General features: G+C 48.1%; 2 protein-coding genes across 3 annotated transcripts; one reads left to right on the top strand and one right to left on the bottom strand.

Moving 5' to 3' along the window:
* Nucleotides 1–267: 267 nt before the first annotated feature.
* LOC133473672 (zinc finger protein OZF-like) lies at nt 268–2,179 on the bottom strand. Its single transcript, XM_061765275.1, has 2 exons — nt 1,732–2,179; nt 268–1,461 (listed from the first exon to the last, which is right to left on the bottom strand). The coding sequence occupies exons 1-2, from the start codon at nt 1,862–1,864 to the stop codon at nt 272–274; spliced, it is 1,323 nt and encodes a 440-aa protein (XP_061621259.1). The 5' UTR covers nt 1,865–2,179; the 3' UTR covers nt 268–271.
* Nucleotides 2,180–2,209: 30 nt separating this feature from the next.
* Nucleotides 2,210–25,601, top strand: LOC133473663 (gastrula zinc finger protein XlCGF57.1-like). 2 transcript variants are annotated; one of them, XM_061765249.1, is made up of 4 exons: nt 2,210–2,556; nt 3,212–3,372; nt 9,983–10,843; nt 22,069–25,601. In XM_061765249.1, the coding sequence occupies exons 2-4, from the start codon at nt 3,243–3,245 to the stop codon at nt 22,161–22,163; spliced, it is 1,086 nt and encodes a 361-aa protein (XP_061621233.1). In that variant the 5' UTR covers nt 2,210–2,556; nt 3,212–3,242; the 3' UTR covers nt 22,164–25,601. The 2 variants fall into 2 exon arrangements, with proteins under 2 accessions (XP_061621233.1, XP_061621232.1); XM_061765248.1 differs by lacking the exon at nt 22,069–25,601 and having other exon boundaries at nt 2,212–2,556; nt 9,983–16,337.
* Nucleotides 25,602–26,249: the final 648 nt, after the last annotated feature.

The raw sequence follows: 26,249 nt of genomic DNA, 5'->3' as shown, positions 1-26,249 counted from the left end.
CGCATGCAGTGGAATGGAAAGACCACCAGGGGGCAGTGCGGCTCTGCCTCACTTGCCTACCCTGACCGCAAGTCATTGAACCCACCGGGCAGGTTAGTTGCCGAGCTTCCGCCACCTTTGACCGGTCTGGTCCGGAGTCAGAGACTGAGAACTCACAGCACGGAACCACGATGTAGACAATGTCAACTTTATGAAACACTTTGTGTTCACGGTAACATTAAGAAGGTACACGGAATCCATCTTTGTTGCGTGAACTGATGCGGCGAAACTTTCATCGATCGCTGCGATTCTCGCCAACGCACTTGTGATTCTTTGCCAGATACTTAAGAGAGAACCTTTTCCCACAAACCGGGCAGGGAACGGGTTTCTCTCCAGTGTGTGTTCTTGTGTGCATTGTTAAGGTTCCCCTGTCAGAGAATTTTAGACCACAAGCTGAGCAGGAAAAAGGCTTCTCACCAGTGTGGGTTCGCGTGTGGATTTTTAAGGTTCCCTTCTGAGTGAATCTTTGATCACAAAGCGAGCAGGAAAAAGGTTTTTCTCCAGTGTGCGTCATTGAATGTGTTGTCAAATGTCCCTTCCGAGAGAATTTTTTACCGCAAACTGAGCAGGAAAAAGGTTTCTCCCCAGTGTGGGTTCGCGTGTGGATTTTTAAGTGCGCCTTCTGAGTGAATCTTTGACCGCAAAATGAGCAGGAGAAAGGTTTCTCTCCGGTGTGGGTTCTCGTGTGGATTGTTAAGTTGCTCTTATCCGAGAATCTTTGACCGCAAACCGAGCAGGCAAACGGTTTCTCGCCGGTGTGTGTTCTCGTGTGTTTTTTCAAGTTTTCCTTTACGGAGAATCTTTGACCGCAAACGGAGCAGGCAAAAGGTTTCTCACCGGTGTGGGTTCTTGTGTGTTTTTTTAAGCTTCCCTTCACAGAGAATCTTAGACCACAAACCGAGCAGACGAAATCTTTCTCCCCTGTGTGTATTTTCACGTGTTGTTTGAAATTGCTCTTCGAAGCAAAGGTTTTCCGACATTGAGAACATTTCCAGCGTTTGTCGGCAGTGTGGCACGTCGTCCCACATTGTTCGTCAACATCGTCATCATCATCGCCGTCATCAGCGTGAGGAGAGAGCGACGTCATGTCGTCACTATCCGATAGTGGCGCTAAGAGGCCGTCTGCCGGTGATCCTCCGCAGTGGTCTTCTCCGTCACCTTCCGTCGTCATGTGTTGACTTGAGCTGCTGCTCGGTGGCTCCGCCCCTCGTCCCTCCTCACTTTGTCCTCCATCTTCACGCTTCAAAGGGACACCAGTCGATGGAACCTTGATGATTTCCTCCTGCTCTTCATCTTTAATGTGTCGGAACGCTTCCTCTTCCTCTTCCTCTTTGATGCGCCGAACCCCTCCGTTGTCCTCCTCCTCTTTCTTGTGAGGGGACACCGACCGCTGCCGCTCTGGGTGAAGATTTTCACGGACGTCTGCAAGACAAAAGAAGACAAACACACACGCGGGTCGAATCTCATCCGCGTTGACAATATTTACAACCTCCTCGGTCCTCGATCCTGTTTACGCGCTAGCGCCTTCAAGCAGAGAGCCCATCGAGGCGACGACGAGAACAACAGACGACTGCTTGCGCATTCTTCTCGGGTTGCAACAATGTGATAATAATAATAATAATAATAATATGATTTGAAAAGGTGTAAAGGTGAAGCAATCGTCCAACGAGCGAGAGTAAGAAGTGCGCAAACCTGCTCTGTGCGGCACAACTCGAGGGTGCAGATTGAACACCGCGTCCGGTCGCTGGCGCCGCGGCGGCTCCTCCTCCTCGTCTGTTGCTCCGCAAACTCCCTCCGCGAACTCTGCTGTCCTCCTCGCAAACATTCCCACGCGAGACTTGTATGTTCACACGTGATCTCCGCGATCGCAAACGCGTCTCTTTGCTAGCAAGCTAAGCTAAGCTAAGCTAGGCTAGGTCGGCCTAGCTTCAACGAGCGGACAACGAAGATTGCACGAATGATGTTTACGTCCACTAAAGTCGTGAGGGACGTTCGGTTCAAAAATTAGGACGATTTGGTTGCCGCTTCCTTTCCTTTCCTGTGCGATCGAAATGAACTTAAAGTCGTCGGAAAGGTGGCACGGCGCGAACTTTAGCTTCCGTTACTCCTGAGCAATCTTCACGCGAGGAGAGACGATATAGCTTACCCACAATCCTTTACGGCAGAAAGCATTTCAAGCAGCAGCGCACCGACGAGCTCCGACTACGTGATGACGCAACGCATGCCCTAAAGGATTGTGGGTAATGCCGTCTCCTTCCCGTTCTCGCGATGCGGCAGGAGGAGGGACGCCCGAGCTGCAGCAACCCTTCCTCAATTTGTACTCCACGTTCTGAATCCTCGACCCGGGGACTCCTCTTGGGGACTAAAACGTCATTTGTTACGTCATCTTCGGGTCCGCTCGAACTCGTCTCGCCTACGTTGAAGCTTCTCCGCCTAGCCTAGCCTAGCCTAGCTTAGCTTAGCTTATTTTAGCGTCGCTTGCTAACAAAGAGACGCTAAGCGGCGACCAAGTGTGAGGTAACGTATTCTTCTTTCTTTCCGCCACCTACGAGCAGCGTTGCGCGCAGTTCCCTTGGAAAAGTAACTTAGTTACTGTACTGATTACTTAACCCGAAAAGTAACTGAGTTGCTTCACTGATTACTTGATTTCAAAAGTAACTTAAGTTAGTTACTTTCAGCAGCTGCCAAGTGGTAGGAATATCACTTGTCCACAGTACCAAAAAAACAAAACAAACCCATGACTTGGCAATATACGCCACAGAATGAGTTACAGAATGATGTCATCAACATGCGACAATAACTTCAATATCAGTGTTGTTGAAGCCACATGAAACGAGCGCACTTGACATGCCAAATACCGCAAGTGCACAAACGTGTAAACAAGTAAGCACACCGTTGTCAGTACACTTCTCTAAAGTCTCTTGACAGACAGACAGACAGACAGACAGATGTCCATGAAGGCAACAACGTGTTAAAACCAGCTCGCTTAAAATTCAAATTATTATGATTATTAACTGCCGGGATTTTGAAAACATCCTCTCGGAATGCTGATTGGTCGTTTTTCCCACCAAAGTTGACACAAATGGGGAACAACATTCACTCGGCGACGAGCCATATTATATTGTTTAACATGTCCGACGATCGCTTGTTTTTCCTCGTCCCTCCAACGTAGAGCGGAAAAGTGTTGCGATCGGCGTGTGAAAATGTGCGCGAGGAGGACGGCGGAGTACGACGAGGAACTTTGTGGACCGAAAGAGGAGGAGGGGCCACAAGGTCGACTGGTGGACGCTGCGTTCAATACGAGATATCGAACTGTGCTACGCAGCTGCGCAGGTTGGTTCCCGTGTTCCGCGCGTTCTCATTTGAATGATCCTCATGGGCGCCGTTTGACGATGCATTATGAACACCCTATCATGTGGGGTGGAGGGGGGCGGCACACCCCAACAAAACTGAGTTAGTCCTGTTACTAAATACCTGGAGTCACTCTCTTTAAAAACCAAAGACCAAGTCAGAAACCTTTGTGTACTGGTAGATTCCGACCTGACTTTCATATCAAATCAATAACTTAAAACGGCCTTCTACCATCTGAAGAACAAATCCAGAGTGAAGGCTTGCATGTGTCAACCAGACCAGGAGAAGCTCAGCCGTGCTTTTATTCCCCCAAAAGAGCATTAAACAGCTGCATCTTATTCAGAATGCTGCAGCTCAGGTTCTGACCGGAGGAAAGCATATGACTTCAGTTCTAAAGTCTTGACACTGGCTCCCAGTCAGCTTTAGAATAGATTTTAAAAGTTTTGCTACTGGTCTATAAAACACAAAATGGTTTAGGTCCAAATAGCTAATAATAGCCTTTAGCTATTATTTAAATTTGACGAGGGACATGGAAGGAACACTGAGGACAAGGGAAGAACACGAAGGTCAGAATGACAAGGAATGGAGTGGACTTACTTAGAGACTGAGGAGCCGTGGTACCGCTGTGGAAGCTGCAATACTCTGGCAAGGTTTTCCAGAATCAGGTATGCTTAAATGCAGGTGGTAATGAGGGCTGACTGGTGACAGGTGCATGGCCGAGGAAGGTGCTGGAACGAGAGAGGGGACGGGAGAGAGAGAGAGAGAGAGAGGGCACAAAGCGCCACCCAAGCTCCAACAGTAGAACTGCAGCATGACTCATGACAGTCCCTTTCAACGGACGCCTTCCGGACCAATAAAGCGTGGAGTGAATTTGCAGGATTCTGTTTGGAGTGGGAGAGCTCCTCGGTGGCAAGGCCCCGGGGGTGGATGAGATTCGCCCAGAGTTCCTTAAGACTCTGGATGTTGTGGGGCTGTCCTGGTTGACACGCCTCTGCAACATCGCTTGGACATCAGGGACAGTGCCTCTGGATTGGGAGACTGGGTTGGTGGTCCCCCTTTTTAAGACGGGGGACCGGAGGGTTTGTTCCAACTGCAGGGGGATCACACTCCTCAGCCTCCCTGGTAAGGTCTATTCAGGGGTGCTGGAGAGGAGGGTCCGTCGGGAAGTTGAATCCCAGATTCGGGAGGAGCAGTGTGGTTTTCGTCCTGGCCGTTGAACAGTGGACCAGCTCTACACCCTAGGGAGGGTCCTCGAGGGTGCATGGGAGTGCACCCAACCAGTCTATATGTGTTTTGTGGACTTGGACAAGGCGTTCGACCGTGTCCCTCGGGTGGTCCTGTGGGGGGTGCCTCTGGAGTATGGGGTACCGAACCCCCTGATACGGGCTGTTCGCTCCCTGTACGACCGGAGTCAGAGTTTGGTACGCATTGCTGGCAGTAAGTTGGACTCGTTCCCGGTGAGGGTTGGACTCCGCCAAGGCAGCCCTTTGTCACCGAATCTGTTCAGAACTTTTATGGACAGAATTTCTAGGCGCAGCCGAGATGTAGAGGGGGTCCGGTTTGGTGGCCTCAGTATTGCATCTCTGCTTTTTGCTGATGATGTGGTTCTGTTGGCTTCATCAAGCCGTGACCTCCAACTCTCACTGGAGCAATTGAGTGAGTGAAGAATGGAACGGGAGATCGACAGGCGGATCGGTGCGGCGTCTGCAGTGATGCGGACTTTGTATCGATCCGTTGTGGTAAAGAAGGAGCTAAGCCGAAAGGCCAAAGCTCTCGATTTACCGGTCCGTCTACGTTCCTCCCCTCACCTATGGTCACGAGCTGTGGGTCGTGGATGGATGGATTATACCTCCTCCTATGACAAGCAACGCACCTTACTGAGTCAGAAGAAAAATGCCTCATTGACTCTAATTTCACTCGGGTTATCTCGGCCTTTTATAACTGTAGACAAAGAGGAGTCTCAATACTAGTCCATAAAAGACTACTTTTTTTTTTATTTTTTTTTTTACAGTAAATAGGACAGTAGCAGATCCAGAAGGCCGACTTCCAGTACCACTTGTTTTCGGACTGATACCAGGACAAGTATTCAGTCCTAAGTACTCACCGAGACCAATACGAATAGTACTTTTGATATATAAAATAAAAATTCACACAATGACAGATAGTTGTGAACTAAGCTCTTTCTTTCTGACCCAAATAATGATTCACCGATGTGTCAAAGGTCGCGGTGTAGTGCCAACTACTGCCGAGTAGGACTTTATGTCAGATTATTATTTTTTTTATGCCTTGAGTATCTGTGGCTGGCATCGGCAGCCTTCGCAAGTAACCGCTACCTTGAAATGAGGCCGGTATCGGCCCGATGCCGACACCTGGTATCGGTACTCGCCCATCCCTAGTTCAGTCATAACGGCCCTCCGAGGTAAACCGTAACTACGATGTGGCCCGCCACAAAAATGAGTTCGCTCAAATCTCAAAAATAGCAATCAGCCACAATGCCCAAATATATTCGAGCAGTATACGGACGACTTTGGTCTTGCTGACATAGGGAGGCTGAAAAACCGGTGGGTAGGTTAATTGACAACTCTAAATTGGCCGTAGGTGTGAATGTGAGTGCGAATGGTTGTTTGTTTGTATGTGCCCTGCGATTGGCTGGCAACCAGTTCAGAGTGTACCCCGCCTCCTGCCCGATGACAGCTGGGATTGGCTCCCTAGTGAGGAGAAGCGGCTCAGAAAATGGATAATTACAATTATTATAGCAGTTTATACGCATCTTCGAACAACCCAGACCAAAAAGAAATTGAATTTTTTTAATTGAATTGATCTAAACATCCCTCAATTAAATGCACAAATTAAATGTTCATGTTAATGTTAATCAGTTTGTTTGAAGACAGCTTTGATGTTCCTCTAACCATCCCAGAATTACGTAACGCATTAAAAAATATGCAATCGGGAAGAGCGGCTGGCCCGGATGGAATCCCCGTCGAATTCATTGAATATTTCTGGCCAATACTAACTAGCACCTCGATTTCCCAGAACAGTCAAGGAGATAAACGATAAAAATAAGTAAGTAGCCATATGAACGCAGCTTCAATGAAGTTATTACTAAAGTCAGTTAAGACTCCCCTCTCCCGGCTAATTATCGGCCCTTATCACTGATGAATGTAGACATCAAGATTACCTCGAAAGCCCTCGTAGTGACATTTTAAAAGGCTTCCGTCGATAATCCACCATGACCAGTCGGGCTTCATTAAAGGCAGAAGTTCCACAAATAATGTCAGACGTCCGTTAAATTGAATAAGAATGTCACAGCGTAAAAAATCTAAAAGCAATCATCATGTCACTTGACCCAGAGAAAACGTTCGATAACGTTAGCTGGGCTTTCCTGTTTGCAGTACTTGGCAAATTTGGCTTTGGGGATTCATTTGGATAGCAACATTATGCAATTCGCCGAAAGCGACAGTCACCACAAATAGGATTACTTCAGTTTTACATTCCAAAGAGGAACCAGACGAGGATGTCCACTCTCACCAATGCTATTTGCAATATCCATCGAACCTCTTGCTGTTGCTATACGTCAGAATGCTAATATTAAAGGTGTCTGCTCACTAGTGACAGAACACAAAATCCATCTATATACTGATTATATTCTTCTTTACTTACAGGAACCCAAGTATTCTCTTCAGGCAGTCTTCGACCTCATTAACACATTTTCACAAATATCAGACTACTCCCCCTCCTTGAGCTGTCACCTTATCGTGGTGGAGGGGTTTGTGTGTCCCAATGATCCTAGGAGCTAAGTTGTCTGGGTCTTTATGCCCCTGGCAGGGTCACCCATGGCAAACAGGTCCTAGGTGAGGGACCAGACAAAGCACAGCTCCAAACACCCCTATGAAGATAAAAAATTCAGGAAGACGTTTTCCCTTGACTTTGCCCGGGCGCAGGTGACCGGGGCCCCCCTCTGGAGCCAGGCCTGGAGGTGGGGCTCGAAGGCAGGCACCTGGTGGCCGGGCCTGCACCCATGGGGCCCGGCTGGGCACAGCCCGAAAGGGTAACGTGGGTCCCCCTTCCCATGGGCTCACCACCTGTGGGAGGGGAATAGGGGTCGGGTGCAGTGTGAGCTGGACGGTGGCCGAAGGCGGGGACCTTGGCGATCCGATCCCCGGCTACAGAAGCTTGCTCTAGGGACCTCTCTGACAGGGAAGGAGCTCGAGCTGGTGTGTGAGGACGAGAAGTTCCGACTAGATATAGTCCTCTTGAGAGGGGATGGACTCTCTTCCACTCTGGAGTTGCCCACGGTAAGAGGCCACGAGCAGGTGTGGGTATACTTATTTGCCCCCCCGGCTCGGCGCCTTTACGTTGGGGTTCACCCCGGTGGACGAGAGGATAGCCTCCCACCGTCTCCCAAACAGCAGTTCAGAGTACCCACCCTTTTTGGAGTCCTTAGAGGGGGTGCCGGTGAGCGCTCCCACTGGGGACTCCATCGTTTTGCTGGGGGACTTCAACGCTCACGTGGGCAATGACAGTGAGACCTGGAAGGGCGTGATTGGGAGGAACGCCCCCCCAATCAGAGCCCAAGTGGTGTTCTGTTATTGGACTTCTGTGCTCATCATTGTCCATTGTCCATAAGGAACACCATGTTCAAGCATAAGGGTGTCCATACGTGCACTTGGCACCAGGACACCCTAGGTAGCAGTTCGATGATTGACTTTGTGGTCGTGGTGGTGAGTTGGCTCAGATGGTGGGGGAAGATGCCGGTGCGACCTGGCAGGCCCAAACGTATCATGCTTGGAACGTCTAGCGGAATCCCCTGTCAGGAGGAGTTTCAACTCCCACCTCCTGCACAACTTCACCCACGTCCTGGGAGAGGCGGGGGGCATTGAGTCAGAGTGGACCATAATCCGTGCCTCCATTGCTGAGGTGGCCAACCAGAGCTGTGACCGTAAGGTGGTCGTTGCCTGTCGTGGCGGCAATCCCCGAACCCGTTGGTGGAAACCAACGGTGAGGGATGCCGTCAAGCTGAAGAAGGAGTCCTATCGGGCCTTTTTGGCCTGTGGGACTCCTGAGGCAGCTGATGGGTACCGGCTGGCCAAACGGAATGCGGCTTTGGTGGTCGCTGAGGCAAAAACTCGGGCGTGGGAGGAGTTCAGTAAGTGAATACTTTGAAGACTTCCTCAATTCCACCGACACGCCTTGCACATGAAGAAGCAGAGTCTGGGGTCTCTGAGGCGGGCTCTCCTATCTCTGGGGTTGAGGTCACCGAGGTGGTTAAAAAGCTACTCGGTGGCAAGGCCCCGGGAGTGGATGAGATAAGTCCGGAGTTCCTAAAGGTTCTGGATGTTGTGGGGCTGTCCTGGATGACACGCCTCTGCAACATCGCGTGGACATCGGGCACAGTGCCTCTGGATTGGCAGAGTGGGGTGGTGGTCCCCCTTTTTAAAAATGGGGAACGGAGGGTGTGTCCAACAACAGGAGGATCACACTCCTCAGCCTCCCTGGTAAGGTCTATTCAGGGGTGCTGGAGAGGAGGATCCGTCGGGAAGTGATTTTCGTCCTGGCCGTGAAACAGTGGACCAGTTCTTCACTCTCGGCAGGGTCCTCGAGGGTGCATGGGAGTTCGCCCAACCAGTCTACATGTGTTTTGTGGACTTGGAGAAGGCGTTCTACCGTGTCCCTCGGGGAGTCCTGTGGGAGGGTGCTCCGGGAGTGTGGGGTACCGAACCCCCTGATACGGGCTCTTCGGTCCCTGTATGACCAGTGTCAGAGTTTGGTCCGCATTGCCGGCAATAAGTCGGACTCGTTTCCGGTGACGGTCTGACTCCACCGAGGCCGCCCTTTGTTACTGATTCTGTTCATAACTTGGACAGAATTTGTCTGCTTTTTGCAGACGATGTGGTTCTGTTGGCTTCATCAAGCCGTGAGCACCAACTCTCACTGTAGCGGTTCGCAGTCGAGTGTGAAGTGGCTGGGATGAAAATTAGCACCTCCGAATCTGAGACTCTGGTTCTCAGTCGGAAAACGGTGGAGTTCCCTCCCCAGGTCGGGGATGAGATCCTGCCCCAACTGGAGGAGTTCAAGTACCTTGGGGTCTTGTTCACGAGTGAGGGAAGAATGGAACGGAAAATCGACAGGTGGATCGGTGCAGCGTCTGCAGTGATGCAGATTTTGCATTGGTCCATTGTAGTGAAGAAGGAGCTAAACCGAAAGGCCCAGTAAACTCTCCCCAATCTGTCATAATCCAGATTTTAAAAAAAATATAATAATAATATACCCCTTCATTTTAGTACATGGGAACAACATGGAATGGACCACCTACAACTATTGAAAAAAGAAATCTTTTAAAAGTTTCTAAATGAATTTCATGTACTAAATCAATGCACTTATCAATCACCAAATGGGAAGAAGACCTTTCCATGTCCGCTGACCGTAGCTACTGGATACAGATTTGGAACAATACTTTGAGAATGACAAAAAACAGGACTGTCCAAAGATGGCGATTGATCGTACTTTATGCACCCCTGCTCATCAAACGAGATCCCCGCATAATACACAACATGAGAAAAGATTGACCGAAACGTGTCTGTTTGTCTTGCAGACATCCCTGAAGATCTTTGTACTGAGCGGCATGAGCCAGAGCGCCCTGACATTAAAGAGGAAGTGGAGGACGAAGACGTCCACCACATCAAAGAGGAAGAGGAGCCCATTCCAATTAAAAAAGAGGAGGAGCCAGAGCCCCCCCATGTTAAAAAGGAAGAGGAGGAGGAGGAGGATATCAGCAAGTTGCCATGGACTGGTGTCCCTTTGAAGAGTGAAGATGAAGGTCAAAGTGAGGAGAGCAAAGGGGCGGAGCCTCCAAGCAGCAGCAGCTCAAGTCAACCCATGAAGACAGAAGGTGACGGAGAAGACCACTGTGGAGGATCACAAGCACACGGCCTCTTCGCTCCACTATCAGATGGTGACGACATGACGTTGCGCTCTACTCACACTGATGATGATGATGATGGACAGTCTGAAGCTGATATGACATTTCACGCTGACAACAAACGATGGAAATGTTCTCAGTGTGGCAAAACCTTTGCTTGTATGAAGTATTTGAAACAACACATGAGAATTCACACTGAAGAGAAACATTTTACCTGCTCAGATTGTGGTCAAAGATTCACTCGGAAGGGAGCTTTAAAAATACACACGAGAACCCACACTGGTGAGAAACCCTTTTCTTGCTCTGATTGTGGTAAACGATTCTCTGAAAAGGGACACTTGACAAGACACACAAGAACCCACACTGGGGAGAAACCTTTTCCATGCTCAGTTTGTGGTCAAAGATTCTCTGAAAAGGGAAATTTAAAAAAACATACAAGAACCCACATTGGTGAGAAACCTTTTTCCTGCTCAGATTGTGGCAAAAGATTCTTTGAAAAGGGACACTTGACAAGACATACAAGAACCCACACTGGTGAGAAACCTTTTTCCTGCTCAGTTTGTGGTCAAAGATTCTTTGAAAAGGGAAACTTAAAAATACACACAAAAACACACACTGGTGAGAAACCTTTCGCCTGCTCAGTTTGTGGTCAAGGATTCTCTGAAAAGGGAAGCTTAAAAATACACACAAGAACACACACTGGTGAGAAACCTTTTGCCTGCTCATATTGTGGTCAAAGGTTCTCTGAAAAGGGAAGTTTGAAAAGACACACAAGAACGCACACTGGTGAGAAACCTTTTTCCTGCTCAATTTGTGGTCACAGATTCACGAGGAAGGGAGATTTAAAAATACACAGAAGAATCCACACTGGTGAGAAACCTTTTTCCTGCTCAGATTGTGGTAAAAGATTCTCTGAAAAGGGACACTTGACAAGACATGCAAGAACGCACACTGGTGAGAAACCTTATTCCTGCTCAGTCTGTGGTCAAAGATTCTCCGAAAAGGGAAACTTAAAAATACACACAAAAACACACACTGGTGAGAAACCTTTCCCCTGCTCAGTTTGTGGTCAAGGATTCTCTGAAAAGGCAAGCTTAAAAATTCACACAAGAACACACACCGGTGAGAAACCTTTTGCCTGCTCAGTTTGTGGTCTAAGATTCTCTGTGAAGGAAAGCTTAAAATTCCACACAAGGACCCACACTGGTGAGAAACCTTTCTCCTGCTCAGTTTGTGGCCAGAGATTCTCTTATAAGTATCAGGCTAAGACACACAAGTGTGCTGGTGAGAATAGCAGCGATCAAGAAGCTTTTAATAAAAATGTCATTGTTTAATATAAAAAGTAATGACTTTGTTACTGACTTATAAAAAGCTCTTAAAGTAGCTGCCATTAAGTCTCTTCTAAAAAAATAGAACGCTCGACGAACCAACTCAGCAATTTCATGAACTCAAATGGACTTTTTGACAAGGCTGGCTACTAGTCAGGTTTCCGAACTTATCACAGTCCAGAATCTGCTCTTATCAAAGTGATAAATGATAGAAACTATTCAACTGACTCGGGAAAGGTGTCAATTCTGGTCTTCTTGGACCTCAGCGCGGCTTTTGATACGGTAGATCATAATATACTGCTGAACAGGTTGGAAACGTGGGTAGGACTAAATGGAACAGTCCTTAAATGGTTCAGGTCCTACCTGGAGGAAAGGAGCTATTTTGTAACCATTGGACGTGTTCAATCTCATCGAATGGCAATGACCAATGGGGTCCCTCAAGAGTCTGTTCTTGGACCCTTCTGTTCAGCCTGTATATGCCACCCTTGGTGTTCTGATAGATTCCGACCTGACTTTTAACAGTCATATCAATCCATCCGTCCATTTTCTGCCGCTTATCTGAGGTCGGGTCGTGGGGGTAGTAGCTTTAGCAGGAACGCCCCTCTCCCCAGCCACCTCATCCAGCTCTTCCGGGGGTATCCCTAGGCGTTCCTAGGCCACCCGAAGGATGTAGTCTCTCCAGCGTGTCCTGGGTCGTCCCCGGTGTCTCCTCCCGGTGGGACGTACCCGGAACACCTCACCAGAGAGGCGTCCGGGATTCATCCGAATCAGATACCCCAGCTACCTCATCTGGCTCCTCTCGATGTGGAGGAGCAGCGGCTCTACTCTGAGATACTCCCGGATGACCGAGCTTCTCGTCCTTTCTCTAAGGGAGAGCCCGGACACCCTGCGGAGGAAACTCATTTCGGCCGCTCGTATCCGGGATCTCGTTTTTTCGGTCACGACCCGCAGCTCGTGACCATAGGTGAGGTTAGGAGCGTAGAAAGGCCGGTAAATCAAGAGCTTCGCCTTTCGGGTTAGCTCCTTCTTTACCACAACGGATCGATACAAAGTCCGCATCACTGCAGACGCTGCACCGATCCGCCTGTCGATCTCCCGCTCCATTCATCCCTCACTCGTGAACAAGACCCCAAGATACTTGAACTCCTCCACTTGGGGCAGGATCTCATCCCCGATCCGGAGAGGGCACGCCACCCTTCTCCGACTGAGGACAACGGTCTCAGATTTGGAGGTGCTGATTCTCATTCCAGCCGCTTCACACTCGGCTGCGAACTGCTCCAATGAGAGTTGGAGGTCACGGCTTGATGAAGCCAACAGAACCACATCATCTGCAAAAAGCAGAGATGCAATACTGAGGCCACCGAACCGGACCCCCTCTACGCCTCGGCTGTGCCTAGAAATTCTGTCCATAAAAGTTATGAACAGAATCGCTGACAAAGGGCAGCCTTGGCGGAGTCCGACCCTCACCGGGAACGAGTCCGACTTACTGCCGGATATGCGGACCAAACTCTGACTCCGGTCGTACAGGGACCGAACAGCCCGTATCAGGGGGTTCGGTACCCCATACTCCTGAAGCAACCTCCACAGGACCACCCGAGGGACACGGTCGAACGCCTTCTCCAAGTCCACAAAACACATGTAGACTGGTTGGGCGAACTCCCATGCACCCTCGAGGACCCTCCCTAGGGTGTAGAGCTGGTCCACTGGTCCACGGCCAGGACGAAATCCTCACTGCTCCTCCTGAATCTGAGATTCAACGTCCCGACGGACCCTCCTGTCCATCACCCCTGAATAGACCTTACCAGGGAGGCTGAGGAGTGTGATCCTCCTGTTGTTGGACACACCCTCCGTTCCCCATTTTTAAAAAGGGGGACCACCACCACCCCACTCTGCCAATCCAGAGGCACTGTCCCCGATGTCCACGTGACGTTGCAGAGGCGTGTTAACAAGGACAGCCCTACAACATCCAGAGCCTTGAGGAACTCCGGGAGAATCTCATCCACCCCCGGGGCCTTGCCACCGAGAAGCTTTTTAACCACCTCGGTGACCTCATCCCCAGAGATAGGAGAGCCCGCCTCAGAGAACCCAGACTCTGCTCCCTCATGGGAAGGTGTGTCGGTGGAATTGAGGAGGTCTTCGAAGTATTCTCCCCATCGACTCACAACGTCCCGAGTCGAGGTCAGCAGCGCCCCGTCCCCACTATACACAGTGTTGATGGTGCACTGCTTCCCCCTCCTGAGACGCCGGATGGTGGACCAGAATTTCCTCGAAGTCATCCGGACGTCTTTCTCCATGGCCTCACCGAACTCCTCGGAGCCAACTCACCACCAGGTGGTGATCAGTTGACAGCTCCGCCCCTCTCTTCACCCGAGTGTCCAAGACGTGGCCGCAAGTTTGATGACACGACCACAAAGTCCATCATTGAACTGCGACCTAGGGTGTCCTGGTGCCAAGTGCACGTGTGGACACCCTTATGCGTGAACATGGTGTTCGTTATGGACAATCCGTGACGAGCACAGAAGTCCAATAACAGAACACCGCTCGGGTTCTGATCGGGGAGGCCGTTCCTCCCAATCACGCCCCTTCCAGGTCTCACTGTCATTGCCCACGTGAGCATTGAAGTCCCACAGCAGAACGATGGAGTCCCCAGCGGGGGCGCTCTCCAGCACCCCCTTCAAGGACTCCAAAAAGGGTGGGTACTCTGAACTGCTGTTTGGTGCATAGCCACAAACAACAGTCAGGACCCATCCCCCCACCCGAAGGCGGAGGGAGGCTACCCTCTCGTCCACCGGGGTGAACCCCAACGTACAGGCGCCGAGCTGGGGGACGTTAAGTCTACCCACACCTGCTCGGCGCCTCTCACCGTGGGCAACTCCAGAGTGGAAGAGAGTCCAACCCCTCTCGAGAGGACTGGTACCAGAGCCCAAGCTGTTTGTGGAGGCGAGTCCGACTATGTCAAGTCGGAACTTCTCGATCTCACACATCAGCTCGGGCTCCTTCCCTGCCAGAGAGGTGACATTCCACGTCCCTAGAGCCAGCTTCTGTAGCCGGGGATCGGATCGCCAAGGTCCCCGCCTTCGGCCACCGCCCAGCTCGCACTGCACCCGACCCCTATGGCCCCTCCCACAGGTGGTGAGCCCTTGGGAAGGGGGACCCACATTACCCTTTCGGGCTGTGCCCGGCCGGGCCCCATGGGTGCAGGCCCGGCCACCAGGCGCTCACCTTCAAGCCCCACCTCCAGGCCTGGCTCCAGAGGGGGGGGCCCCGGTGACCTGCGTCCGGGCAAGGGAAACCTGAGTCCATTTTTTGTCGTCATCATAAGGGGTCTTTGATCCGTGCTTTGTCTGGTCCTTCACCTAGGACCTGTTTGCCATGGGTGACCTGCCAGGGTCATAAAGCCCCAGACAACTTAGCTCCTAGGATCATTGGGACACACAAACGCATCCATCACGATAAGGTGACGACTCAAGGAGGGGGGTCACATCAAGTCAATGACTAAAACTGCGTTCTACCATCTGAAAAACATATCCAGAGTGAAGGCTTGCATGTGTCACGCAGACCAGGAGAAGCTCATCCATGCTTTTATCACAAGTAGACTTGACTATTGTCATGGTCTTCTGACTGGACTCCCCAAAAAGAGCATTAAACAGCTGCAGCTCATTCAGAATGCTGCAGCTCGGGTTCTGACCAGAACAAAGAGATCAGAGCATATTACCTCCAATTCTAAAGTCTTTCCACTGTCTACCAGTCAGCTTTAGAATATATTTTAAAGTTCTGCTACTGGTCTATACATCACTAAACGGTTTAGGTCTTGAATACATGAAGGAAATGATAATGGAATATAAACCCAGGGCCCTGAGATCGACAGACTCGGGTCAAATAGTGGAGCACAGAGTCCAAAGCAAACATGGTGAAGCAGCATTTTCATTGTTTAAGCTGTTTTTGGTCTTTGTTTTTAAATGCTTTTAATCATGTAAAGCATATTGAGTTACCTTGTGTTTGAAATGCGCTATATAGATAAATTAGCTTTTCTATGCTTTGCTCTATTGGGTTAAGGTCCGGTGATTGACTTGGCCAGTCTCAGACCTTCCACTTTTCCCCCCTGATGAAGTCCTTTGTTGTGTTTGCAGTGTGTTTTGGTTCATTGTCTTGTTGCATGACAAAGCTTCTCCCGACTGGCCAAGTCAATCACCGGACTTTAACCAAATAGAGCATGCATTTGACCTCCTGAAGAGGAGACCGAAGGGAGAAACCCCCAGAAACAAGAACTGAAAGAGGCTGCAGTAAAGGCCTGGAAAAGCATTTGAAATGAAGAACGCAACAGTCTGGCGAAGTCAATGGGTCGCAGGCTCGATGCAGTTTTTGCAAGTAAGGGTTATGCCACCAAATATGAAATGTTATTCACTTCAAGTTCATTTCATGTCTGTTCCAATACCTTTGCTCACTTGAAAAGTGGGCGGCTTCAAACAAAAGGTGCTCTGTCCTGAGTTTTTGAACACATCTAGATGTAAATACCATGAAATGTAACCTGGAATTCTGAACACCGTTTTTGTGAAATAGGGACCATAAAGACCCATACTTCCTTGAAGCAATGCAGGCAATGTTTTTTTGTCCAATGTTTTTGTGATGTCGATCTACTTTTGAGGGTAAACTGTAAAGTGTATATATGACCATGAATAAAAGACCTCTTAAAACAGTGAGGGTGACTCAATTTATCGACACTGACAAACAATGGAAATGTTCTCAGTCTTGTTCTCCTGGTGAGAATCGCAGTGATCAAGAAGCTTGGAAATTGAAAATTGAAAATGTAAATGTTTAATATCAAAAGGAAGAACCATCATATGGATTTACCAAATTTAGGGTAGGCCTCTAGGAGCCACTCATTTTCCTTCCGGTGCGCTCCAAATTCTGTCCTCCAGTGTTATTTGTTTATGTATTCATTTATTTTCTTCAAACATCTTGCCACAAACACAAGCTATGTATGCTATGTATGCCAGCTAACTTCGGGGCAGGAGGCGGGGTACACCCTGAACCGGTTGCCTGCCAATCGCAGGGCACATAGAAACAAACAACCGTTCGCACTCACAGTCACAGTCTCCGATGTGGGATGCGGGAGGAAAACCGGAGTGCCCGGAGAAAAGCCACGCAGGCACGGGGAGAACATGCAAACGCCACACAGGCGAGGTCGGATGCAAAAGCGGTCCTCGGAACTGTTAGGCACATGTGCTAGCCACCCTTTCACCGTACCTCTTTGTCTGGACATAGAAAAGAATTCGTACAAAGTCCCACGCATCTCACAACAACTCCTGAATTTAAATGGTCTCCCAAATTTAAAACTACAGAGGCAATTTGGTCCCGGCTTTAATTTGCATTCAAACAACTAGGTCACACCAATCAGTCCGGACCAATTTCTCCAGTTAGCACTTTAGTGCTGTTGCATGTTTATAATAGTATTAGTTAATTCATTTCAACTTACTCAAATCTTAAGTGTGCTGTAGAACAGCCAATGATTGAATACTTACATTTGTTCAAATCTAATATTCCGGTCTCTCACAGGACGTCAAATCGTAATTTCCGTAGAGATTCGTTCAAGACTAATAAACCACCATGAATGGACTACAAACCATCAAATGTTCCTTTTTTCGCAGAGTGGGGTCACCAATCTTCTTCGCCTCACAGTTCCTTCGGGATTGAAATCCCTCCAGATAGTTTTAAACTTCCGTCGTCGTGTACTTTGGGAATCTCAACCTTTTAGAATTTGCCAATGTTTATGCCAATTGGCGCGCCGGCTGAATCTAAGAATTTTAAACCTTTTTAGGCAGGAACACGCCGGTATCCCGCCAGGGACTTTAAAACCCGAGGCGTGAACACGTTTTTCACACACAAAAACGCAGACAAACACAGCTTTTCCAACCTTTTCAATTCTTAAAAACTTACCCTGACTTGTAATTTAGTTTGTGCCACTTCAATTTAAACAGCACCGGGAGAGTGTGAGGCGAGACTATCCGGCAGGAATTTACTGCTTCCCTTTGTTTTGCTGCAGTTCTCGGATGTCTCAGCTCGTCTCCCCGGCGATGTGCCTCTTCAGAATCCGGGTCCCGGCACCATTTGTTAGAGGTTAGCAAAAGAGCACAAAGAAAAGTCACGGCCCGGGTATAACCTGGTGGCGGTACAAACCTCTATTGCCCGGCCGGTTCTTTTATTCTGGTCGAGGTAAAACTTCAATGATTAGGCCAGATGAAAAGTTGAACAATTTATTTGAAAATGCAAAGTCGTTTAAACAATAAGGTTGGAAATGGTTCAGCGCTGGGCCCTCCCCCACGTGGCTCAGATCAGCGTCCACGTTGAAGAGACCGCAGAAGTTCTTGTCTTGCCAAAACCGCTTCCCGTCTTGACGTCATGCAGTCGCAGACCAATCCTAGCTTCAGCCTAGTGTTTGGGGACCGTTCGGAAATTCAGTCCGCTGACCGCGGCGCCCAGAGACAGAGCGTGCTCCACTTTCTAGAACTTTACCACTGAACATGTTGTGTATTGCTGGGGATGCGTCAGTACATCTGCCATATTGAATGTGTCAGTTTGACTTATATCGAGTGGCAGACACACTAAGAACACTCGGAGTTACCGAAGGTTCCGGGTTGCGGAGAGCGCGCCCGGAGTGAACTTCCCAACGTGCCCTATGTTGATATGGTGTGCGTTTGTTTGTGTTTATAAGGATATCTGGATGTGTATCTGTAATGGGATATATCAAATAAAAGTGTATGCAGTTTTGTGTAAGTGTGCAGCCAGTAACTTCTAACATTACTGTAGTCTTTTTGATGGTTTTTAATCCAAAATAATTATTTGTTCTTGCCTTTTCTTAGCCTCAGTCCGTTTGGCCTTCCTCCCGTGACCTCCCACTCCAGACGGAATCCCGCAAACTCACTCCGCGCTTCATTGGCCTATTCCCAATTACTAAAATCATCAGTCCCACGTCAGTTCAATTCTAACTCCCACAATCCCTCAAGATCCATCCGACGTTCCATGTGTCTCTGCTCAAACCTGTCTCCACCGCCTGCCGCACGTTCCCTGTCTCGACAGTATGCCTCAAGGATCCATCTCCATCTTCTTTTTCTTCTTTTCCTTTCGGCTTGTCCCGTTAGGGGTCGCCACAGCGCGTCATCCTTTTCCATGAGAGCCTATCTCCTGCATCCTCCTCTCCAACACCAACTGCCATCATGTCTTCCCTCACGACATCCATCAACCTTCTCTTTGGTCTTCCTCTAGCTCTCTTGCCTGGCAGCTCCATCCTCATCATCCTTCTCCCAATATACTCACTCTCTCTCCTCTGGATGTGTCCGAACCATCAAAGTCTGCTCTCTCTAACTTTGACTCCAAAACATCGAACCTTGGCTGTCCCTCTGATGAGCTCATTTCTAATTTTATCCAACCTGGTCACTCCGAGAGCGAACCTCAACACCTCCAGCTCTGCTTCCTGTTTTCTCTTCAGTGCCACTGTCTCTAATCCGTCCATCATGGCTGGCCTCACCACTGTTTTATAAACTTTGCCCTTCATCCTAGCAGAGACTCTTCTGTCACATAACACACCTGACACCTTCCTCCACCCGTTCCAACCCGCTTGGACCCGTTTCTTCACTTCCTGACCACACTCCCCATTGCTCTGGACGGTTGACCCCAAGTATCTAAAGTCCTCCACCCTTGCTATCTCTTCTCCCTGTAGCCTCATTCTTCCCCCACCACCCCTCTCATTCATGCACATATATTCTGTTTTACTTCGGCTAATCTTCATTCCTCTTCTTTCCAGTGCATGCCTCCATCTTTCTAACTGTTCCTCCAGCTGCTCCCTGCTTTCATGGCAGATCACAATGTCATCTGCAAACATCATGGTCCAAGGGGATTCCAGTCTAACCTCGTCTGTCAGCCTATCCATGACTGCAAACAGGAAGGGGCTCAGTCCCACCTCCACCTTAAATTCATCTGTCACACCGACAGCACACCTCACCGCTGTTCTGCTGCCCTCGTACATGTCCTGTATTATTCTAACATACTTCTCTGCCACTCCAGACTTCCGCATGCAGTACCACAGTTCCTCTCTCGGTACTCTGTCATCGGCTTTCTCTAGATCTACAAATACACAATGTAGTAACAATGAAACCATACTGTTGCTCGCAAATACTCACTTCTGTCCTGAGTCTAGCCTCCACTACTCTTTCCCATAACTTCATTGTGTGACACATTTCCATCTCTATCCTTAATCACTCTAACCTGCTGCACATCCTTCCCATCTCTATCCCTCTGTCTGGCCAGCCTGTATAGATCCTTTTCTCCTTCTTTAGTGTCCAACCTGCCATACATGTCATCATATGCCTCTTGTTTTGCCTTTGCCACCTCTACCTTTGCCCTGTGTCGCATCTCAATGTATTCCTTTCTCCTCTCCTCGGTCCTCTCGGTGTCCCACTTCTTCTTAGCTAACCTTTTTCCTTGTATGATTTCCTGTACTGTGAGGTTCCACCACCAAGTCTCCTTCTCTCCTTTCCTGCCAGAAGATACACCAAGTACTCTCCTGCCTGCCTCTCTGATCACCTTGGCTGCAGTGGTCCAGTCTTCTGGAAGCTCCTCCTGCCCACCGAGAGCCTGTCTCACCTCTTCCCGAAAAGCTGCACAACACTCGTCCTGTCTCAGCTTCCGCCACATGGTTCTCTGCTCTGCCTTTGTCTTCCTAATCTTCCTCCCCACCACCAGAGTCCTCTTACACACCACCATCCTATGCTGTCTAGCCACACTCTCCCCTACCACTACCTTCCAGTCGGTAACCTCCTTCAGATGACATCGTCTGCACAAGATGTAATCCACCTGCTCTTGTAGGTCACCCTATGTTCGTGCCTCTTCTGGAAAACAGTGTTCACTTCAGCCATTTGCCTCCTTGTTGCAAAGTCTACCACCATCTGGCCCTCCAAGTTCCTTTCCTGGATGCCGTACGTACCCATCACTTCTTCATCACCCTTATTACCTTCACCAACATGTCCATTACAATCTGCACCAATCACGACTCTCTCTCTGTCCGGGATGCTCAGAACTACTTCGTCTACCGCCTTGCAGAATTTCTCTTTCACCTCTAGGTCACATCCTACCTGTGGGGCATCGCCACTAATCACATTACACATAACGCCCTCTCCTGGACACACAATATATCGACCTTTCTCCTCATCCTCATGTCAACCAACTCCCGAGATTTTCCTGTCATAGTCCCAACATTCAAAGTCCCCACATTCAGTTCTAGGCTCTGTGCTTTCCTCTTCTCTTTCTGCCGAAGAACCCGCTTTCCACCTCTTCTTCTTCTTTGACTTCGACCCGCAGTAGCTGAATTTCCATACCCTCTTCAATAAACCTTTCACCACAAACCTCTCAGCCTCCGCGTGCTTCTGGGTCCAGTGAAAATCGATTCGTTACTGTTAAGTTTAGCGCAATGAAGTTGAGAATTTTAGGAAAACACTGAAACTGCTTAAAACCGAACAAGCATATATAAATATGAATCTTTTATTTCCAGATTGGACCTCTGACTTTTTATTGTGGTTTTATGAACTTATTTTTCCCGATATATTTGTTATATGTACTGTTCTGTACATCTGTGGATATTTAGTTCCAGAGGTGGGTAGGAATTAGCTACATTTACTCCAGTAACATTTTGGATAAATTGTTCTTGTAGTTTTAATGCATCCTACGTTTCATTTTTACTTGAGTAGTTATGTTTTGAAGAAACTGTACTTTTACTCTGTTACAATGATCTGCATGCTGCGCACGACTTCTATTTACTAAATATTGCTTATTTATCGATAATTGCACGCTCGATATATTTGTTTCGACTTGGTCTTCGACCGTTGCGTCAATCCAACGTAGCCACAAGCGACGTTTGACTCCTCTTCACCAATCAAACGGCATAAGGCAGAAAAAAAATCATGGTTCTGTATATAGCTTAAAAAAAAACAACAACTTCAGATTGTTATCTCTGTTTTAATACGGTCCAAAATAGTCCAAGCACAAGATCACAATTAATCATAAAACACTCCCGCGACCGTTGTGAGGACAGGCGCCTCAGAAAATGGATGGATGGATATTTATGTTGGCCAATATTTGGAAAAGATGCACACGTGAGGGAGCAAATTTCGGGATGCCGAGATTTGATAATTAAATAGCATACGTAGCTTGTGTTTGTGGCAAGATGTTTGAAGAAAATCAATGAATACATAAACAAATGACACTGGAGGACAGAATTTGGAAAATGAGTGGCTCCTCGAGGCCTAAAGTCAATTTAAAGGGCATCGTTGGGCCACCGCGTTCCAAAATATGATCTATCGACTTGGTGCTATGAGGTGCTAACAGGCTGCAAAATGCCGCTAAACGTGTTTTGGGGTCTCTCTTCTCTCGTCCCTACAGATGTACAGTGTGTCGGACCTGGACACTGCTGCCCACCCTCACGAGGAGGGGAGGGACTGTGGACCCCACGGCTGTACCACTACACCATGACTTAGACAGGAGCACAGTTTTAAAACAACTGCCTGGGCTTTCCTTGAGTTTCAGGATCCATTTTATGGTTTTCTTACTGTTTTTTTAAGTGTCTTCAGGGTCTTGGACTTTGTTATCGTTCCGATTTGCTTTTATGCTATGAACCCTGACAGGCTCTCAGGTCCTCTAGCTCTGGCCTTTTAGTCATTCCTAATATGAGGACACGTACTCATGCTGAGGCATGTTCCAGTTTTACAGACCCTGTCTGCGGCTCAGCCTGCTAAAGAGAACGTTCATGTATTCAAGGTTAGGCTTCTCGAGCAATTTGGAGCAGTTTGGAATGACTAATAGAACAATAGTCACATCAGTTCCTGTCAAAGTAGAATTGCTCCCAGCGTCCCCAATCATCGCTGTTGGGGTGGGACCGAGGTCCATCAAATCCCAATGTAATTTGGTACACAAAACAACTCTTACATTAATGTAACACTTATTAAACGCAAATCTTTTACAACTCCAATAACTGCCGACCCCCCCTTGGAACTTTTCCAATCATCGAACATAAACAGGAAAATAAATATCAAATCAAGCAACGGTCCCCTCCCAACAGCAACATATATGCATGTCGCAGTTGACGCTCGGTCCCATGGCCAATCAATCATCCGCAGCCGGTCCTCCTGGTCTCAGCTGCTCCATCCCCGGGCCGGCCTCCTTGTCACCGTCCCCGCTAGACCGCACGTGTAAAATTGCTTTCTTAGCGGTAGCTAACGCAACGAGTAATGATTACGAATATTTATTTGGGAGGTTGATTATGCTTAAGTCGCCAAGTATGCACAATCTCAGGGGGAAATGACGACAGGCCTGTCGCCTTGACATCTGTAGTCATGAAGTCCTTTGAATGTCTCGTGCCGGACCACCTCAAGAGCGTCACAGGTCCCCCGCTGGACCCCCTGCAGTTTGCCTACCGAGCGAACAGATCTGCGGATGATGCGGTCGACAGGGGACCCCACTTCATCCTAGAACACCTCGACAGTGCAGGGACCTACGCGAGGATCCTGTTCGTGGACTTCAGCTCAGCGTTCAACACCATCATCCCTGAACTCCTTTCATCCAAGCTTCTCCAGCTCAGCGTCTCACCTGCCATCTGCCAGTGGATTTACAGCTTCCTGACGGGCAGGACACAGCAGGTCAGGCTGGGCGAGGCCACCTCATCCACACGCAGCATCAGCACTGGGGCGCCCCAAGGTTGTGTCCTCTCTCCGCTGCTCTTCTCTCTCTACACGAACGACTGCATCTTGGCAGCTAAAATACCAAAGGAGTGGCTTCAGAACAACTCCGTGACTGTTCTTGAATGGCCCAGCCTTAAACCCAATTGAGCATCTCTGGAGAGACCTGAAAATGGCTGTGCACCAACGTTCACCATCCAACCTGACAGAACTGGAAAGGATCTGCAAGGAGGAATGGGAGCTAATTGAAATCCTGTAGCTTCTCGACTTTTCCAACAAGCTGCTAAGGTGGCTGCGATTATTGGGTTTTTGAAACGTTCGTGGCGTTTAAGATGTAGAAATGTAGAAATGAGAGTTTGCTGTTGTTGCAGTCTATCTGTTCCAATTCAATTCTATGACTTGGGTTCCTGTAAATAAAAAATATCATCAACATACAAATTGATTTTGTGTTCTGTCACTCGCGAGCAGATAACTTTAATATTAGCATTCTGACGTATCGCGGAAGCAAGTGTGTATATATACATATATGAGTCTCCAAAACCAAATTTTCAAAGTACTGCAAACAGGAAAGCCCAGTTAACTATCGAAAGCTTTCTCTGCGTCAAGTCACATTTAGATTTTTACGCTGTGACATTCATTCATCTTCCATTCCGCTTCTCCTCACGCAGGTCGCGGGAATGCCGGAGCCCATCCCAGCTAACATCGGCCAGGAGGCGGGGCACACCCTGAACTGGTTGCCAGCCAATCGCAGGGCACATATAAACAAACAACCATTCGCACTCACAGTCACACCTACGGGCAATTTAGAGTCTCCGATTAATGCATCTTTTTGGGGTGTGGGAGGAAACCTCCATTCCAATGATTTTCAAATCATGTTCAACCTATATTTAATTGAATACACTACAAAGATAAACTTGATTGTTTTTAGCAAATAATCATTAACTTAGAATTTTATGCCTGCGACACGTTCCAAAAAAGCTGGGACAGGTGGCAAAAAAGAGTGAGAAAGTTGAGGTTATGCTCACGAAAGACCTGTTTGGAACATCCCACAGGTGGACAAGCCAATTGGGAACAGGTGGGGGCCATGATTGGGTAGAAAAGGAGCTTCCCTCAATTGAATTGCTCAGCCATTCACAAGCAAAGATGGGGCGAGGTTCACCTCTTTGTCAACAAGTGCGTGAGAAAATAGTCCAACAGTTGAAGGACAATGTTCCTCAACGGACAATTGCAAGGAATTTAGGGATTTCATCATCTACGGTCCATAATGTCATCAAAAGGTTCAGAGAATCTGGAGAAATCACCGCATGGAAGCGGCAAGGCCGAAAACCAACATTGAATGCCCGTGACTTTCGATCCCTCAGGCTCCACTGCATCACCAATGTCAGTAAATACAGTTCGGCGCTACATCCGTTTTAAGTGCTACTTAAAACTCTACTATGCAAAGCAAAAGCCATTTATCAACAACACCCAGAAACGCCACTGGCTTCTCTGGGCCAGAGTTCATCTTTGACGGACTGATGAAAAGTGTTCTATGGTTCGGCGAGCCCACATTTCAAATTGTTCTTGGAAATTGTGGACATCGTGTCCTCCGGGCCAAAGAGGAAAAGAACCATCCGGACTGTTATGGACGCAAAGTTCAAAAGCCAGCATCTGTGATGGTATGGGGCTGTGTTAGTGCCTTTAGAGAAACATATGCTGCCATCCAAGCAACGTCTTTTTTCATGGACGCCCCTGCTTATTTCAGCAAGACAATGCCAAATCACATTCTGCACGTGTTACAACAGCGTGGCTTTGTAGTAAAAGAGTGCGGGAACTCGACTGGCCTGCCTGCAGTCGCCCATTGAAAATGTGTGGCGTATTATGAAGCGTAAAATACACCGACGGAGACCCCGGACTGTTGAACAGCTGAAGCTGTACATCAAGCAAGAATGGGAAAGAATTCCACCTACAAAGTTTCAATAATTCGTGTCCTCAGTTCCCAAACGGTTATTGAATGTTGTTAAAAGAAAAGGTGATGTAACACAGTGGTAACATGACCCTGTCCCAGCTTTTTGGGAAAGTGTTGCAGCCATAAAATTCTAAGTTAAAAGTTGATCAGTTTCAACATGAAATATCTTGTCTTTGTAGTGTATTCGATTAAATATAGGTTGAACATGCAAATCATTGTATCCTGTTTTTATTTATGTTTAACACAACTTCATTAGAATTGGGGTTGTACATTAACCAGTGATAAGGGCCGATAACTAGTCCAGGCTTTAGTAGTAATTTAATTGAATCTGTGTTCATACAGCTACTTATTTGACCTTTATCGTTTATCGCGACTGTTCTGAAAAATAGAGGCGCAAGTATTGGCCAGAAATGTTTAATGAATTCGACAGAGATACGTCCGGGCCAGGCGCTCTTCCCAATTGCTTTTTTTTTTTTGTTTGTTTTTTTTTGCATTATGTAATTCTGTGATGTTTAAAGGAGCATCAAGACTGTCTTTAACTTCTGTATTTAATTGAGGAATGTTTAGATCTTTGCTCGAGAAAATTAAACTGGCAGTCATTTCCAATATCATCAATACGTTTCGGTAAATAACTAAATCCCTTTCGAACGCCCCTTTTTCATCGCTAAAATCGGAAAAGCGCCGGCATAGCCGGTGTGGTAAAAGGAATGTACTCTACTATGAAGTGGCAATAATTATATATCGTAGCTGTCAGGTGGAATCCCTTGAAAATGATATCCTTTCAGGAAATAAATTTAAATAAATACAGCTTGCTTGAGTTTACAAAAACACCGCTTTGTTCAAGTTGGTAGTCTAGTTTTAATTGCCGTCATATATCATTGGATCACATGACCCAAATTATTTTCAATCACTAATTTGATGTGCTGAAAAATTGCTCATTT

Source organism: Phyllopteryx taeniolatus, unplaced genomic scaffold, assembly GCF_024500385.1.
Source record: "Phyllopteryx taeniolatus isolate TA_2022b unplaced genomic scaffold, UOR_Ptae_1.2 contig_34, whole genome shotgun sequence".
NCBI classification, from domain to species: domain Eukaryota; kingdom Metazoa; phylum Chordata; class Actinopteri; order Syngnathiformes; family Syngnathidae; genus Phyllopteryx; species Phyllopteryx taeniolatus.
Note: the sequence above shows the minus strand (reverse complement) of the source record. Positions and strands in the feature narration are given on the sequence as shown.

Bases quoted from the DNA above. Each gene is read 5' to 3' on its own strand.
- LOC133473672 (XM_061765275.1), bottom strand. From the start codon at position 1,864: ATGTTTGCGAGGAGGACAGCAGAGTTCGCGGAGGGAGTTTGCGGAGCA. The intron at 1,462-1,731 runs GTTTGCGCACTT...TTTGTCTTGCAG, and splicing joins AGTTGTGCCGCACAGAGCAG to ACGTCCGTGAAAATCTTCAC.
- LOC133473663 (XM_061765248.1), top strand. From the start codon at position 3,243: ATGTGCGCGAGGAGGACGGCGGAGTACGACGAGGAACTTTGTGGACCG. The intron at 3,373-9,982 runs GTTGGTTCCCGT...TTTGTCTTGCAG, and splicing joins TGTGCTACGCAGCTGCGCAG to ACATCCCTGAAGATCTTTGT.